Genomic DNA, 16,514 nt, shown 5'->3' on the forward strand with positions numbered 1-16,514 from the left:
TGAACTTAGCAGGAAACAATGATATGACTCAAACGGAGTCTGGAAAGCCCTGAAGTTTTGGCTGGGAAGAGTTATGTAAGAAACCACAGTGGCTTGTGTGTGTTGGAGGCTCTACAGAGGGTGGACCGGTGGCCGCCAGCTCTTGGTGTGGCGGCTGGCGCTTTGTGGCACTTCGGTCGATCTGTGGATCTATTCCTAGTGGTGTAATTAGAGGGACGCAGATGAAGTGCAGTGGCAAAGCGCTCTCTTTAACAGCTGCAATGTGTGTGTGCTTGTTTTCCTTCACGTCTCGTCCTCTTCACCCGTCCTTAACGATCCTTGACTTGATTATTAGGTACGATGCCAAGGTCAAAATACACTCATGTTTTGATGGCAGAGATATTGTCCAACAACTTGTGCAATACTTTTTGAGTGTGACTGGCACTAGATGGAGTGATTGATCCAGCAACCGTGCAAGTCACCACCCTCTGCTCTTTACTCTCTTCTTTACAGTCCTACTCAGTCGGACAAGGATCTTTAGTGCTTTACATGCAGTGGTGGAAGAAAACCCTTTACTTAGTAAATGTAGCAACACCACCATGGAAACATATCCATAAGTTTTAGTCCTGCATTTAAAACTTTAGTTAATTAAAATTATATAAATATAGAAAAAAAATCTCAGTATCCAATAATAACTAATTTAAGAGTGTTGACTATATATATATATATATATATACATGTATATACACAATTATATCATTGTTACTGTTGCATTAATGTGCAAGCAGCAAGTCTAATTGCATCTACTTTATGTACTGTTGAGTACAGTAGTTTAATCCATTACAATGCAACATATTACACAGGCAAACATTTCACTGAGGATTGGGGGCACATCTCCAAACATTTCCACATCAATTTTTGTCTACACTAATTACATGAACGAGCATCGCTCAAAACAGTGAGGCGATACACGTCAGCTAAGACCACAATATCACTCTATATTTCACCTGCTTGGCAGTAATGTTAGCTGACCAGACGAAGGTCGCTCCATGAATCAATGCTGATCCTAGTGTTGGCTTTTCCTGCTTTAGCCTCCCAATTGTGGCCGGAGGGAACAGGGGAGACACCGGAGTTTTGATCGGAGACGATAACGTTTCTCGCTGCGGAGCCCCGTCACTTCACAAGATACGGAAAACCTCTGTTGGTCTGGAGGAGCTGCAGCATTTATTTCTGCACAAACGTCCACTGTATATTCACTAGATATTCTCAGAGCTAAACTAACAATTCTGCAGTGTGTAGTGTGCGCGCATGCACGTGAGGTGGAGCGAAAGAGCGAGAACGAGTGCGGTGTGTGAGTGAAGGCAAGCAGGCAGAGGAGCAGAGTACAGCAGAGACTCCGGCCCTGGAGACCAAAGCTACAGTCTACCCCGCGTCCTCCGGTCGCAGCCAACACTGTTTTGCAAGAAGGGCTTCACTAGATAGAACTTTGCGGTTTTGGTGCTTCCGTGTAGTTTGTGTTGGAGTCTGAGTCTGAACAGCGTAGCCACACGCGAGCGCGCATGGGACACCGACCCGGATTGATTTATACATGTAAGAAGTTACAAACAGTCCCTTTAACTATAGCTCTCAAATAAATGTAGTGCAGTAAAAAAAGTAAAAAATGTCTCTGTCAGTCATTTTGTAGGAGACAGGCACAGACATACAAATATAAGTTCCAATTGATTCAGCCTTTATTTTGACAGACCAATGTGTTTACATACTTTTGAAATGAAAGACAAAATTAAAAAAGTGTTGAAGTTTTGGTTTATTTCAAGTATTTTTTATTGGGGTCAAAATGACCCCGGTTGGTTTCACCATATAAATATAAACACAAATAATGTGTACTTTAAATGACTGAAAACTACATTAAAGGACGGTAAATAAGCTTTTAAGCTGATTGTTCTGGGATAAGACCCCAGTCGGTAGTTCTTGTATGTTAGATATGTTGGTAGGATGAGGGTTAAATACATAACATTGCGGGTATTGTTGGGCATGGATGCTCCAGATGCATAGAACTGAAGCAAGTAGTTCTACTGAATGAGTCAGTTATCGTGCTGCCTGTACTTAGACCATGAATCACTCATATACATTGTATTTAAACTGGATGCAGTATACTTCCACCCTTGTCCTATGAAGCATCTCTTTCATTACCTTTTTCAGTCTCATAAAACACAGCAGGCCACCACAGAATCAGGACTTGATTTTTTGTGGAGCCGTTGAAATGTTCTGAATATGGAAGTTTTGAATACCCCATCAAAGCCAGGAGTAATGGCAGATGAATCAAGACTGAAGCTCTCCCCACACGGAACTGTCCCATAAACCATATCCCTGGTTTAGTAACAGGACGGTCTAATGAATAGGCTGGCCCGCTGAGCCTGACCATCGAGACAGCTGTGCCGTGAAGGCAGCCCTCCATGGTGTAATAACTCTGTCTCTCCATCTTACTGATGTGTGAAAGAAACCAGGCCGTCGCCGAAAAACCCTGGACCCACACGCACATGTTCAACACGAGGGGAATTCCCACACACAAGCAGCCACACATTTATAGCCACACATTTAGCATGGATTGAGCTGTGTCTTCACACCAAGATAGTAATTAGCACTCACAGCTGGCTCTGATCTGATTTACAGCAGCTACTCGGCAGAGCTTTCTGTCTACTGTCTTTCTGAATTTTGACTGGGGACAAGATGGGTTGTTCTTCTGATTCTGAATTATTTTTAGACTATTGTAATGTTGGGGAATGTTTTAACAGATTTTAGTGACAGTCTTTGTTAAAGAAGTTGTCAAAGTTAGCGCTGGTTTTCCAGCTATATTTTACAATTACCACATGGACGTTAATACTATTCTGTGTTGTCCGTGCTAGCAGAGGCAGAGGGACCAAGAATTAACTTAAAACCATGTATAGGCCATTCATTGTGATGTGGTCTCCAATAATAACAATGTCAAAATGTCTGTAGTACAGAGCAGAGCACTCTCTGGAGTCATTTTAGAAATTACTTTGAGAACTCTGATAGAGAAGAGGAACAGCAGTCCTTTGCCTTGATATTTTTTCACACATTGTTTGAAACTTGTGATCAAGCAGTGGGTTAGGGCGGCTGTGGCTCAGAGGGTAGAGCAGGTTGTCCGCCAATCGGAAGGTCGGTGGTTCGATCCCCAGCTGCTCCGGGTCACATGTCGATGTGTCCTTGAGCAAGACACTTAACCCCAAATTGATCCCAAAAATTGCTCCTCGGTGTGTGAATGAGTATTTAGATTAAATCCTGATGGGCAAAGTTGGTAGTAGCCTCTGCCATCAGTGTGTGAATGGGTGAATACTGACATGTAGTGTTGAGTGGTTGGAATACTAGAAAAGCGTTGTATAAATGCAAGTCCATTTAGTAAGAACGTTTTCTGAACATATTTTAGCCGAGTCATATTGGTGAAATGTTGCATTGAATAAACTTATAAGGCCCACCAACATCCATTCATCTGTTGACTTAAAACAATTAAGTTACTGGTGAACTCACTGAATACATTTACTGAGTTTCTGCAAACCAGTACTGACCAGAAGCAATGAATAGCCCGGAAACGTTTTCTTTTTTATCCTGTTGCTTTTGTGGCTACCTGAAAAAAAAAACAATGGTACACAGTCATGTCTCAGACTGTCTAACTCTGGTCCATCATAAAGACCACTAAAATAATGAAATGTTAGAGACGGCAGCTGCTCGTGAAAAGCCAGCCACAACAAAGACATCACCCTAATCCAAGAGGTGATAATATCCATCCAATGAGAGCGAGAAACACTGAATAAACACATGTCCATAAGACAGCCACATTTTAAAGGTACTGAATATCGAAGGCAGATTACTTACGGTAGTTCAATGTAACAAAGATGAGGCCTCAGAAAAACAGTAATGTCAAATTAAGAATAGAAAAAAAAATGATAAGTTCATACACGGCCAGAGCTGAGGAGAGTAACTGGGTTGGCCAGTGACCATGACTCAGGGCCTGTGGAAAGCTTGGCCGAGAAAGATTCACCCCAGCTCCCCTCTTGCCCGACACTCACCAACACACCAGACACCTCAGCAGTGTGGAGTCATTCACAGCCCACACAGTGCGGTAACACGCAGCTCATTTGTAACTTTTTTTATGGTATGTGTGTAGGTGGGTGGCTTTGTGGGGATGAGGTGAGTTGCTGAGTTTCTTGTTCTCATGAATTGAGCACTGGTTTCATTTGTACTGGCAGCAGTGGTTATGGAAAGGAATTACAGATGTGCGACCTGGACTGTAAAAAGCTTGATTTACAATTTTATTTATTTTTCATAATAGCATTTAATATATTAACATATTTCGACTCAAAGTGTAAAAAAACAAAAGTCTATCCACCCTTGTTTTGTGTTTTTCCCGGCCTGTATTTGGAGGCTTTGGGCCTCATTACAGAAACTTCCTAATTCTGAAATCCTATCTTATCTAAGTTTAGGATGACATTTAGGATTTTTGGTATTACAGAAACATGTTTCCAAACTGCATTTAGGAAAATAAATCCTATCTTATCTTAGGATAGGATTTTAGCTATTACAGAAGCATCCTCACTTAGCCATTTCTCAAGTTGGGAATCCTAAGTTTAGGATGGCATAGACCCTCTCCTAAATTCAAAATAACTGCCAAAACTGGCAGCAGAACTGTTGGTAGGTCTGTATGGCAATGACGATGAAGAACACGAACAACATGAACACCAAAATATAATGATTGAAAGGCTACTCAAACTGTATGATGATGCTTTAAATTTCTCAGACCATGTATTCACAGCTATCAACTGCCAAGACAATGAATGAAAAAGTTTAGGACCACACATTGAAGTGGCCCAACTCAGAATCGAAAAGATCAGACTCCATGTGATTTGTGCTGTTCATACTGTTATGGAAAAAAAAGAACAGATCTGAGTCAACTGTGCAAACGCAAACTGTGCAAAACATTTGCCTGCGGTCTGAATGTAGATTGTCACACACACACACACAGCTCCCCTCTAGTTTTTTTTTTCTTTCTTTTAAATCAATGGACAATCCCAGCACTGTGAAGTCTTACCTATGACCAGTGGCTGTGAATGTTAAAGGGATTTAATTCGTTAACAGAACTGAACAGAACTCTGAAAAGTTTAAAAGAGACCGTGTAAATGCAAGGAGCTTACCTCTCCAGCCTCATTGTCTGCCTGTTTGCTCAGAAAGGGGGATTAAGTGCTGATCACAGTCCCAAATTCTTTATCAGGAGATTGTGGACAGGAGCAATTTGTTTCGGGGCTTTTTTAAAACATGGCGTCAAAAGAGGCCTGGTGTTAAAGTTCTTTCTAAGCTGCTGTGAGAACATGTTTGTCCCATGTTGGAAAACCACGGAGAGAAAACAAAGCAAAAAAGTATTAGGATTCACTGGGAATTTGGATTAGTGGCAGTGGTAAATTGGGGGTTGTGGCTTTGGCGGATGAACTCTTGCAGGTGAAGTAGGAACAGAGGCTTCCTTCACGTCTTCACCTCCTCATGCAGCCTGTTCACCCCGGTGTTCTACCCATTGGACGTCTTTCTGGCATATGACAAAATAAAAAAACTCTTTTAAACAAATCCAGCAGGAAGTGTGCAAATATGTAAATGCTCCATAAAAAGAGACTTAAGTAGTGTGTTTTCCACTTAAGGTGATGAAAGAACAAGCCTGGAGCTCTGCCTTCGGAACAGTCACGCTTTGTGAACTTTACCGCCACGGTGCCTGTCCCCTGTGTGTCGGCTCAACTTTAAAGCCAGGCGAGTTTTGCCCTGTTGAAAAGAGCCGACCGTTCCAGCATAATAATATTAAACTAATGGCAGCTTCTCAGTTAGGTTAGCCACACACACACACACACACACCTTTTTTCATATCTATTAATATCTAAGTGCTTACAGGTGGTCTGCCTGTGAAGCGCGTAGAAAAACACAACCCTTGGTTTCAGCCCGCTGTACATCAAATGAACCGTAAGCACCTTTCCCCCTCTTTTCCTCTGTTGTTTTCTCTGTTTTTCTTTGCAGCCTGTTACACTCTTTCCATCCCCCCATTCCTTTCTCGCCTCCTTTCCTGACTGTGTCCTTCCTCTGTAGAAGGTAGAATGGATGAGGTTCAGGGATTTTGAGAGGATTCTGGGAAACCTGTAAAACTGAGAAAGGTGTCAGTATACAATATTTGGGGCAGTGAGACTGTCACCTGAAAAATTAAAAAAAGCCATGTTTTGCTGCTCTGTCTTGCTGAAAGTTTGAAGCCTGTTTCACCTCTGACCACGCTCTGCATCACTGATGGGTCTACTTGCGCCGCCGTGTAACGCTATTCAGGGATAATTTTACGTCCTTAATAGCATCCACGATATCCGTTTTATTCTTGGATTCACTGAAGAGTGCATCTGCAGCCTCGACGAATGCCGCTCTAACAACTTTGCCGTCCTTGAAAGATTTCTTGTGTTTAGTAAGAATGTGACTGCTATCGTTGCAGCCTTACCCCTTGGTGCTGGGCCTGGTAAGACTGCTGTGCTGCTAACTGAGCCTTCAACTCCTGCACCTTTTGGGTGCGTAGAGCTTCCGTGCACCGTTTTGAAATACCCTTCTTTGGTAAGGCCGTGCTCGCATTGCAGATTAGACGGACGGGACTTTGAATTTGAGTAAACGAAAAAACAATCGTCCTCCTCAGTCTGTTGGAAAATGATTTTGGTTTTCGATCTCTTGGCTTCTGCTATATTTGTGGTTTAAGTTAACTTAGCCAGCAACTCGATTGCATGGACAGCTCTTGAAATTTTCCAGTTTGACACTGATGTTGAGCAGTGATTAATGACAACGGGACGGTACCCAGCATGCACAGACAAAATTTGAATGTGATTTATTATTGGTGTGTATTATTATTATTGGTTGTTCAAGTCTTGTAGCCTTCACGTAAAACCTGCTTGTGTGTTAAAGGGGAACAACGGCCGTTTTGAAAACATTGATATTATTCTGGAGACTATATAACATGATTGAAAACACACTTTAACTTGCTCATCTACGCGCATATTGCGAGTGCTCGCCAGGAAACTACAAGGTGGCAGGGTTATCACGCTAAACAATCCCTGCCTGTCAGTGGCTATTTGAATGGAGTGTAGAATTCCAACAACATTTGCAATATAAATAAACATGTCGTCACTCTCTGAACCTATTTTATGTTAACAATAAACACTTATGAGACAAGGAAACTGTGTCATACCTTTCAGACTTCTTTCGTTTTCCAGTAGTTCTAGTTTATGCAAGTGATGTCCATTGGAACAGAGCAATCGGTGCATGTTGTGACCATCCCGCGGCTAGCAAGTTAGATAGGAAAATAACATTTGCTATAGCTAATTCCATAAATACAGTACTAGACTTTTGTTGATCAAGTAGAGCGCGGATGGGAACAGTCCGATATCTACGTTGGTATCTGCCTAAAAAAAACTTTGTCAGTCAGCCACTTGCTAGTCTAGAAAGTCTCTGACACAACATATTTAAGTGACACTAAAACTTTTAATGAGAAACCAGGAAGATAATAACAACTGTAATAGACTCCAATTAAATGCTAACCTAAAAGTAATTTGTGTCGATCATTCCTGAAATAAATCTGTAATTAGTCAGACTGCAGCGTCTCTGTTATATTAGAGGTGGTTGTCTTTGGCTTGTTGGCGTCTGACTAACCCTAATGCCTACCCTGCTGCCCAGTGGAAGTAAAAAAAGTGCTGTATATTAGTGTGGTGCTGTGGTGGTGGTGAGAGGATTAGCAGGGCGCTCTCCTCCCTCCTTCAATTAGCACTGTAGCGAGTCGCCAATTTTGCACTGGTTAAGAAGAGAACACATGCCTATTAATCTGTTACTTTACTTTGGTAACCATCAGCATATTTTAGAGTTTCAAGGCCAAACTCTTGGCAACTCCGCTGAGCAAAGACTCAAGATTTCTTTGCCTGATTTCAACATGTTATAGTTAAAAAGAAAAGAAAGTTTGAAACTTTAAAAGGTAACAATAGATGCAGGTGGATTGGTGGGTAGTAGAGGGTCGATGGTATAGGCGAATGGATGGTGGGAAGAATGCGGGTAGATAAACGATCGCGAATGGGTGGTCGAAGTAGCATGGCAACACTAACACTTTGGTTAGCTGTGTATGCCAAGTTAATCTATGTTGTATATGCCCGGCATATGTGTAAGTACACACAGACACAAAGACCGTCCTTCCCCCCCCAAATTGGCAGCTCTGAAGACAAAGCTTCGTCTTACGATGGATACTCTTTCATTTGTGCATTGGGCTCATTTGCTCTGAAGTTTATGCATCCTGGTAACAGTAAGTCCCCCAAGTACTCCATCTTGTAAGCTTTATGCCTTCCACATGGTTATAATTTGAGATTTTCCTGATTTTCAAAGCTTTTTTTGAGCCTAGTGTTGTTAATTAAAAAGTGGACTAGTTTTGTTGTGGCCTTTTGTGTTGCCAAGTAGGGAAATCACTGCCCTCTTTGTTGCTCTCTCCATTTCTTTCTTTGCCTCTCTCTCTCTCTCTCTCTCTCTCTCTCTCTCTCTCTCTCTCCCCCTCTCTCTCCCTCTCTCTCTCTCTCTCTCGTCCCATCTGCCTTTGTCAAGAATAAAGCTAGCCCAACCACTTTGTAAATGAAACATCCTCCACTATTAATGGGATTGAGCAGATGTTTTCTGTTTGGATGGTCAGAGATGGGACAGTAAAGCCTGCAGCAAAACAAAACAAAAAGATTTTGGGGAGCAAAAAAAAAAACAGAAAAAGGAAAAGCAGATATTTATGGAAATGATTATATCACTTCCCTCATGTCCCATACGGACGCATGTCTCGCACACATGGCAAATTAGAGGTCATCCCTTCCAGTTTAGCGCAGGTCTAAGTGCGTGTGCCAGCGATTTTGGTACTAAAACATCGTAAATAACACTGTAACCCCTGGGACGAGGTGTTATAAATAGGACGTGTCAAACCCTGCTCCGGCCAGCCGCCGGTTTCCCTGAAACCCTCTCTTTTCACCCGCCGAGCGGCTCTGCTCCTTTTTAATTTGGCCATCCTGCGGGCTAACCGACTGACGCCTCTCGGCGAGGGCCTCTGTATTTCAACAAGGCCACAAAAGCCCCAGTCCGCGGGCACTCGCACTCACAAAGCTCTCCAGCTTTTTCTGAGCTGTTACTTTTTTGGAGCCCAGACTCTACCATCAGCAGAAGAGAAACGCCAGCCCCTGCCAGAACACAGCGGCCAAGTCTCATCTGTCAGAAACCCAGGGGCCAGACTCTCCAGCCACTGGGTGGGCGGGGCCCGACCAAAACAGAGAGAGGAGGAAGAAAGAAAGAAAGAGTGGAGTGTGGGGGAGAGAGGGTTCTAGAGCAAGAGGAAGCTCCCAGATAAACAGACCGCAGCGCCTCAACTCCTAATCACCCTGTGCTTCCGTTTCCAGACTCTATAATTAGAAGGGCCCCGTCCCTTTTTTCTCTGTATTCCCAGTTGACGCAAATGCTTCTTGTGGCTTGGCACCTCGTTTGGGGCGTGGGTTTTCAAGGGTTTACAGGCCCTGGGCCTTAGCTCTCTGGCTTTCTGGTCGCTCTGATACAGCATGAATAGCTAACCACTGTCTTAATGCACACTTCACTTGGCATCTCTTCTGCTCGCCTCCCTCCACCTATGATAATCTGCATGACCCCATCGCTCAGCCGCTCTGTACCTCCCTCATTCCACCTCTTCATCATCTTTAAATATAACTGTTCTTCAGTCATACACACAAGTCTTAAAAAAAGAAACCTTTCAACTCTGAATGAATGCGCAAAATTTTGTAGCACACTTGGCTTTTTTTTTTTTTTTCCAGAGAGGGAGTGTTTTCCATCTTCCTTGCACGTGTTGCCGAATCCTTTTAATCTCCTGCCATTCCATCCTCCTCTTTTCACATTTGACATGCCACCCAATAAAGCCCGGCCACTAATTAAAACCTACTGCAGCCTTCACATAAGATTCCAATGGGGGAAAAACTCAGAGGGAAAATTACTAATTACTTTAATATCATTTATGTCTGTGAGTCGTCAAAAAGACAGAGGTTTGGACATTTCTTTTTTTTTTTTTTCAAATCTTACACTCGGTATCAGTGATGTGTTTCCAACATTTTGAGTTACTGCCCAAATATGGGTTTGTTTGCAACATCTCAAAAGGCTTCTGAGATGGGTTTTGGGTTGCGCTTGAAAAGCAGTGCGGCGTTTTTCCTAACCGAACCAGTTTAGATCTGGGTTTGTTCTGGTGTGGTTTGTTGAGCATGTTGTTTATGGTGAAGGCCTATAATTTCTGGAGTTTGATGAGCTTCAAATAAAACGGACCAAATGAATGGGCCTGTCACTGGGGGTTATACTGTGGGGGTAAATCTCAGTGTGCACACACACACATACACACCCGTGACCGTACACGGATGTATGAATACATAGATTTTCTCTTTTACAGACACTCATCATCTTGTCTGTCCTTGAGGAAGCACACGACTCGAGCCCTGCTTTTAACCAGACCGAGCTATCATGCGAGGGAAGGCGGCACTTTATGACATCGACAAACGATAGCCGGCTTTGTTTTAATGGGTTGGTTTGTTTGTTTTAAATACACAGTAATTCTGTCATGCCGTCTAGCATCTGTCCTGCACAGTTGGTAGTGTTGACTCCCTTCGTGTGAGCCGCTGGAGTGAAATACGGTTTTAAATATTTTGGTTAGGCTGCCTTTGTATCAGTTTACCAGTGGACCGGTGGCGACGCTTAAACACACTGGCACAATTTAGAGTATCTGTGGTCGACTTTGACACTTTTTTTCTAAGCTCTTCATAATAAAAGAAATCAAATCATTTCTACTGAAAGACTGGGAGCAGCATGTTTTGATTTGACATAGGTTAATTAATCAGTTACCATATTGTACTTAGGTATCAAAGTACAAATCTGTAAGTGATCGTTTGTTAGGTAAGGGTAGTGAAAGTCTAGGCAAGGAAACTGGCATTTGAAGACAGCCTGTGTACTGTATTTTCTTACAATTTATAGAAAATATTATACATTCTAATACTGTCTTTATTTAATGTGATTTTGCTCCTGCGATTTAGTATGTCACTTCCACAGAGTTTGGGGACTCACAAGATTATCAGTGGCTGAGTTATCCTGATTTTGAGTCCCTAAAACAAGTCAAGTTCTAAAAACAGTTGGTCCTACATTTCCCATAATGCAACTCAAGAGCATCTTTCATTAGAAGACCAGTTTGTAATATAGGCTTTCTGTTATGAATTTGTAGTTTCCTAGACCAATACGAGATGACCTTGATGATGTCATTAACGTCATTGAGACGAGCATGTATAACATTGCCCCTTCAGTCTTTATTGTGATTTAAGAACACATTTGTCAGTCCTTTGACTGTGGTCGTTGCAGTAATAACAGTACCTATTAGTACTATTACTTGTTCAGCTTAGTTGTTAAGGACACATTGGTAAATCTACCAGAGACCATTTGTACTATATATTTCAGCAATAAACGAACAATATGTAACACTGAGGGGCTGCATGGTGGTACAGTGGTTAGCACTGGCGCCTCACAGCAAGAGGGTCACAGGAAGGAATCTGGCTTGGGGCCCTTCTGTGTGGAGCTTGCATGTTCTCCCCGTGTTTGCGTGGGTTTTCTTTGGGTACTCCGGCTTCCTCCCACAGTCCAAAGACATGCAGGTTAGGTTCATTGTTGACTCTAAATTGCCTGTAGGTGTGAGTGTGAATGGTTGTCTGTCTCTATGTGTCAGCCCTGCGATCTGGGGTGTACCCCACCTTCGCCCAATTCGCCTCTCTGCGACCCCTAACGGGATAAGCAGAAGGTTGCAAATGAGGGATGATGGATGTAACACTGACAGCAAAACTGACAAGAGCGCAAGACGAACTCAATAAGATAGATGAATAGCTAGGATTGGCATACTCGAGTACTCAATGTGAACGTCAGAATCCGTCAACGTCACGCTGGTTGTTGCTGAGGTAGTAAACAGCCGTGACCCGTCCGCAACCCCGGAGTGACTGATAGCAGTTAGCGAGTGTTAGCATAACATCACTTCACTGGCTTGTGTGTGTCTCAAATACTCGAGTACTCTATAACAATTTAATAGAGTACTCAAATGTTAAAATGACTTAAAGTGCACATCCCTACTACTAGCTGTGATAAATTAGCCAACTCGGCATCCATCTTAAAATCCTTCTAGGCTTCAAGTCTCCATCTTTCAAACGCATCTCCAATATTTACCCGTGTTTTACCACGTCTCTGGTCTTGTAGCTGTTTTAGAAAGATGGCGAGGCTTTTTAGGTTTGGTAGAATCCAAAATGATCTCGTTGCTCCAGTTGGTTTGTTTGCTTCCATGGCTGCAGCACCCTGTGTTTTTGCGTGCCAATTGGTTTCATATCTGACGACATGGGGTGTCGAAATTGGCGTTGGCGGGATCAAACAGGCCAAAACAAAAACAGCTGTTCCGCATTGGCATGGACATTTCAAAGGAGAACATGCTGGCTGTAGCATTGTTGTCACAGAAGCCTGTATTTCTATTTATCATGTTTCCTTAATCTCTGATGACATATCATGGTCATTTTATGATTTAGTTTAGTAAATATATTACATATTGTTCCTTCAAGGACTACTAACAAATGCTAAATGAAGTACACAATATAGAAGCGTGTAAGTAAAGCAAACTACACATTCACGTGAAAGCAAAAAACTACACATGAAATACTCTAAATGTAAAGCACACTGAAACAAAGACCACAATGGACATAAACATAAACAGTTGTGATGGTGATAACCAATTTATGCTGAGGCCAGCTGTGGGAGTGTTTCCTAATGTTGATGACTGTATGTGTGTTATCGTAGGGATGCTGCTGGTGACCGCCGACACTCTGGGCCACGATTTTCACGTCTTCCAGGTTCTCACCCACCCATGGGCGTCCTCACAGAGTGCCGTTCACCATCTCTACACCCTGCATCGTGGGGAAACTGAGGCCAAGGTTTGAGGCACACACACTACTAGAACATGTTTACATGCTTTAATGTTCAAAAAACACTTTATTTTTCTCATCCTGTCTGTCTGAATATACCTGTATTCACCCTCTGTATTCACGCTTGTCTCTTTAAAGCTGCAGTCGGTAACTTTGAGCAAATATGATACAAAAAATGGGTTTTATAAAACTGTCACTATACCCTGACAGTAGTGCATGAGACAGATAATCTGTGAAAAAAAAAACATGTTCCTTTTCCTTCCCCCTGTGTTCCTAATGAAAGTTGCAAGTTTCTACCGCGCCCGAACAGAACCAACCAGAGCTGAGCTGGAGCCCTGCCGTCTCTGAGCAGCTGTCAATCACTCGCAAACTCCGATCAAATGGTCAAACTAGGCAGCGTTGATCAGATATCAATATTCTGTAACTGTAATGCCTACTTCTATAAAGCCTATGAAGTTTGTGACCCGGCAGCCATGTTGAGATCAGTTGAGGAAATACCAATCGACGCCCACCAGCCGGAGCAAACTTTCTCATTTTACAGTTAAACAGTACACTACAAGATGATTCTGAAAACATTTGAGGAGAGAAATAGGCATTACAGTAACAGAATATTGTTTCATATTTGATCAGCGTTGCCTAGTTTGACCGTTTGATCGGAATTCACAACTTTTGTGAGCATTGACAGCTGCTGTAGAGACTCCTCGGCTCGGATTGGTTGTTTGCCTCCGGTCTGTGAAATCTTGCAAATGATATTATGAGCACAGGAGGACTCCGAGGAACATGATTTTTTTTTTCACAGATTATCTGTCCTTTGCAGTACTGTCAGGATATAGTGACGGTTTTATAAGAATAACTTATTTTTATCATATTTGCTCAAAGTTACCAACTGATTGTTTACTGATTGGCTTTCGAGAACAATATAGTGCACTTTTGTGAAGGTAGTTTTCAAGCTGTGTGCGGTATATTGTAATGAGCCTGCATGTGACATAGGAAGGGGAGCTAAATCTGATTGGCTTGTTGAATCACATGTCTTCTGATCGAGGCAGCCCACAAAAAACTGACTGGGTCGTCTTATTTCACAGTTTGTGGGTTGGTAAGAACTCAGATACCCAGATGGATGTACAGAAACACTGGAAATAGGGAGTTTTTCATGAGATGTGCCCTTCATTTTCACTGCCAAAACAGTTGTTATTGTTGTAAATAATGTATTGTCAGATCAGTCGCTGCATCCAAGCACACTTCCGCATTGAAGTAAAATCTTATAAAACAGAAAAATTAAAATAAAATCCAGGTTACATTAGCATTGAAGTATGTTAAACTGAACATATAAGCCAGGGCTATTCAATTAAAATTCAAAGAGGTCCAGTGAGAAAAGATTTCCTCAACCAAAGGTCCCCTGAACATCATAATGTCTAACTTGCGCTATGATTCGATGCCATATTGAAGTCGCGGCTCAGATCGTTTATTTTCTGTGACCTCAGTTCGGATTTGAGTGGTTGCGTTTGCTCAAAAGCTTTGTGCTATGTGTTGCACAGTACGAATTTACGACATGACTTTAATCCACCATGTGCTGCTATTTTAACACCGTCATAGGGACAGTACTTGAACATTAAAGCATTAGCAACCAGAGAGCATGGACCAGAAGGCAAATGGCTTTGATTTAGATCAAAACCAAAGCCTCTCTGGTCTGGTTAGTTAAACAGCATCCTCTTCCTCCCCCAAACGGCACACTCACGCACTGCTAGATGTTTTTCTAACACCTAATTGAATCAGATGTGTAGAAGTTTGACAGAGAGCAAGCGTGTTTATCTAAAGAGGGATTTATCCCCAATGGGTGCCTTATTTCCACAGATCCTCCTTTAAACTGTCCCTTTGCAGTGTTTTTCTTTGGGCTTAGATTCATTTCCAAACCACATAACACATTTGAAACAGAGACAATTTGTGGGGGAAATCAGCCATGACGAGTTAAGGAAAACATTCCACCACCGCTTCCCCAAAAATATATGAACAAATCATTACTTTGTTCCAATCGTATCCCTCCATTCTCCTCTGTCTTGTAAATCTAATAAAAGCAGAGATTTATTTTTTTACATGCTACTACGAAATGCAGTCGTCGCCCTCCAAGTTAAGACATTTTGTTTGAATTTTCCTATACGTTCTCAGCCGTGACACGCGGAGACTTTGCCGTGCGAGTTAAAAGTGCTTACTCAACAAAAGTACTTCAGGCTTTGTTCGGTTCAGGATTATTGACTGGGAAAACACACTCTCACACACACACATTCTCACAGCCCGCCTGTCGTTAATGTATGACCAAACGGCAGGTCCGCTGACCGGCTGCACACTGAGCCTGCTTTGATCCAAGCCGTTGTAAACACTGAAAGCTGGCCTTAGCCTGGTGCTTGGGCCAGGGGTTATCACCACACACTCACTCACTCACTCTCACACACACACACACACACACACCCACACACACACATACGCATTGAGCCACACAGTGAGGAGTGATAAAGTCTTCAGTTAGGTGGGTGGAGAGACGCCTTATCTGTCTCCAGCGGCCAAACACGCGGCTGGCTGTCAGTGACCCGAGACCAGGTAAACAGACCTGCAGCTGATAACAGATGTAAGGGACTGAAGGAGGACCAGAATGTAGATGAGAGCGGAGCCACGGGGCAAACTGGAGAGCGCGAGTCACTGAGGTTACCGGGTTGGCACTCCATTTACTGCTAAACTCTGCAGCCCTGCACCATCAGCTGTGATTGCATCGATATGGGTTTTTTAAGGCTGATCCTGTCCTGGTGTGTTTTCATGCACTTTAATGGCTACTGTTGGTTTTTTGGGTATAGGAATACAGACGCCAGCCAGATATCTTCTAGAGAATGCTGATTGCTTGGCCACGTATATGGGTAACTGGGATTTGACCACACAAACTGGCTACTTTCTTATTTATAATATCAAGCCTTGTGTTTTACTGGCAGTCCAGTATGGCGGTTAAACAATATGGAGCAAAGAATTAAACTGGCAGTGCACCACAAAACCACCCCTTTGCTTTTCTTTCTCTACTTTGACATTGTCTTCATATTCCCTTTCTAAAGCAGAGACACTTCAGGCGTATGCTTGTTCTCTCCCTTCGATCTTATCCCTCCGTCCATCTTTGTCACATGCTTGTCATTCCTTCAGAGTTCCTCTCAGGTGAACAGAGCTGCCTAATCTGTTTCGCTGATTTTAAAAAAAATAAAAGAAGTCAGAAGCATTAAACATGTCTTCTGACTGCCAAAGGATGTCATCAAATACTCTTGTGTGCGAGGACAGGAGGGAGAGAGCTCTCTCCAGCCTCTCTTGGAATGTGCAACCTCCACTCCAGCACATGCATGCGACTGAATACAATTACATTCCACCTTTTTTTTTAAAGATAACGTTTGTTTGGTATCGGCGTGGTTGTCACACTATGACTGTACAATCGCAGCCACCCTTCAGGTAATC

General features: G+C 42.7%; 1 protein-coding gene across 3 annotated transcripts in view; it reads left to right on the forward strand.

Annotated features, from left to right (window-relative positions):
- Positions 1 to 16,514, forward strand: part of bcas3 (BCAS3 microtubule associated cell migration factor) — a 355,427-nt gene that overhangs the window by 50,649 nt on the left and 288,264 nt on the right. For all 3 annotated transcript variants that reach the window (XM_037774551.1, XM_037774554.1, XM_037774552.1), the window contains exon 14: positions 12,910 to 13,043. In XM_037774551.1, coding sequence (XP_037630479.1) covers positions 12,910 to 13,043 — 134 coding nt within the window. The remainder of the gene's footprint in view (positions 1 to 12,909; positions 13,044 to 16,514) is intronic.

The sequence above is a fragment of the Sebastes umbrosus genome, chromosome 7, assembly GCF_015220745.1.
Source record: "Sebastes umbrosus isolate fSebUmb1 chromosome 7, fSebUmb1.pri, whole genome shotgun sequence".
Classification (NCBI taxonomy): domain Eukaryota; kingdom Metazoa; phylum Chordata; class Actinopteri; order Perciformes; family Sebastidae; genus Sebastes; species Sebastes umbrosus.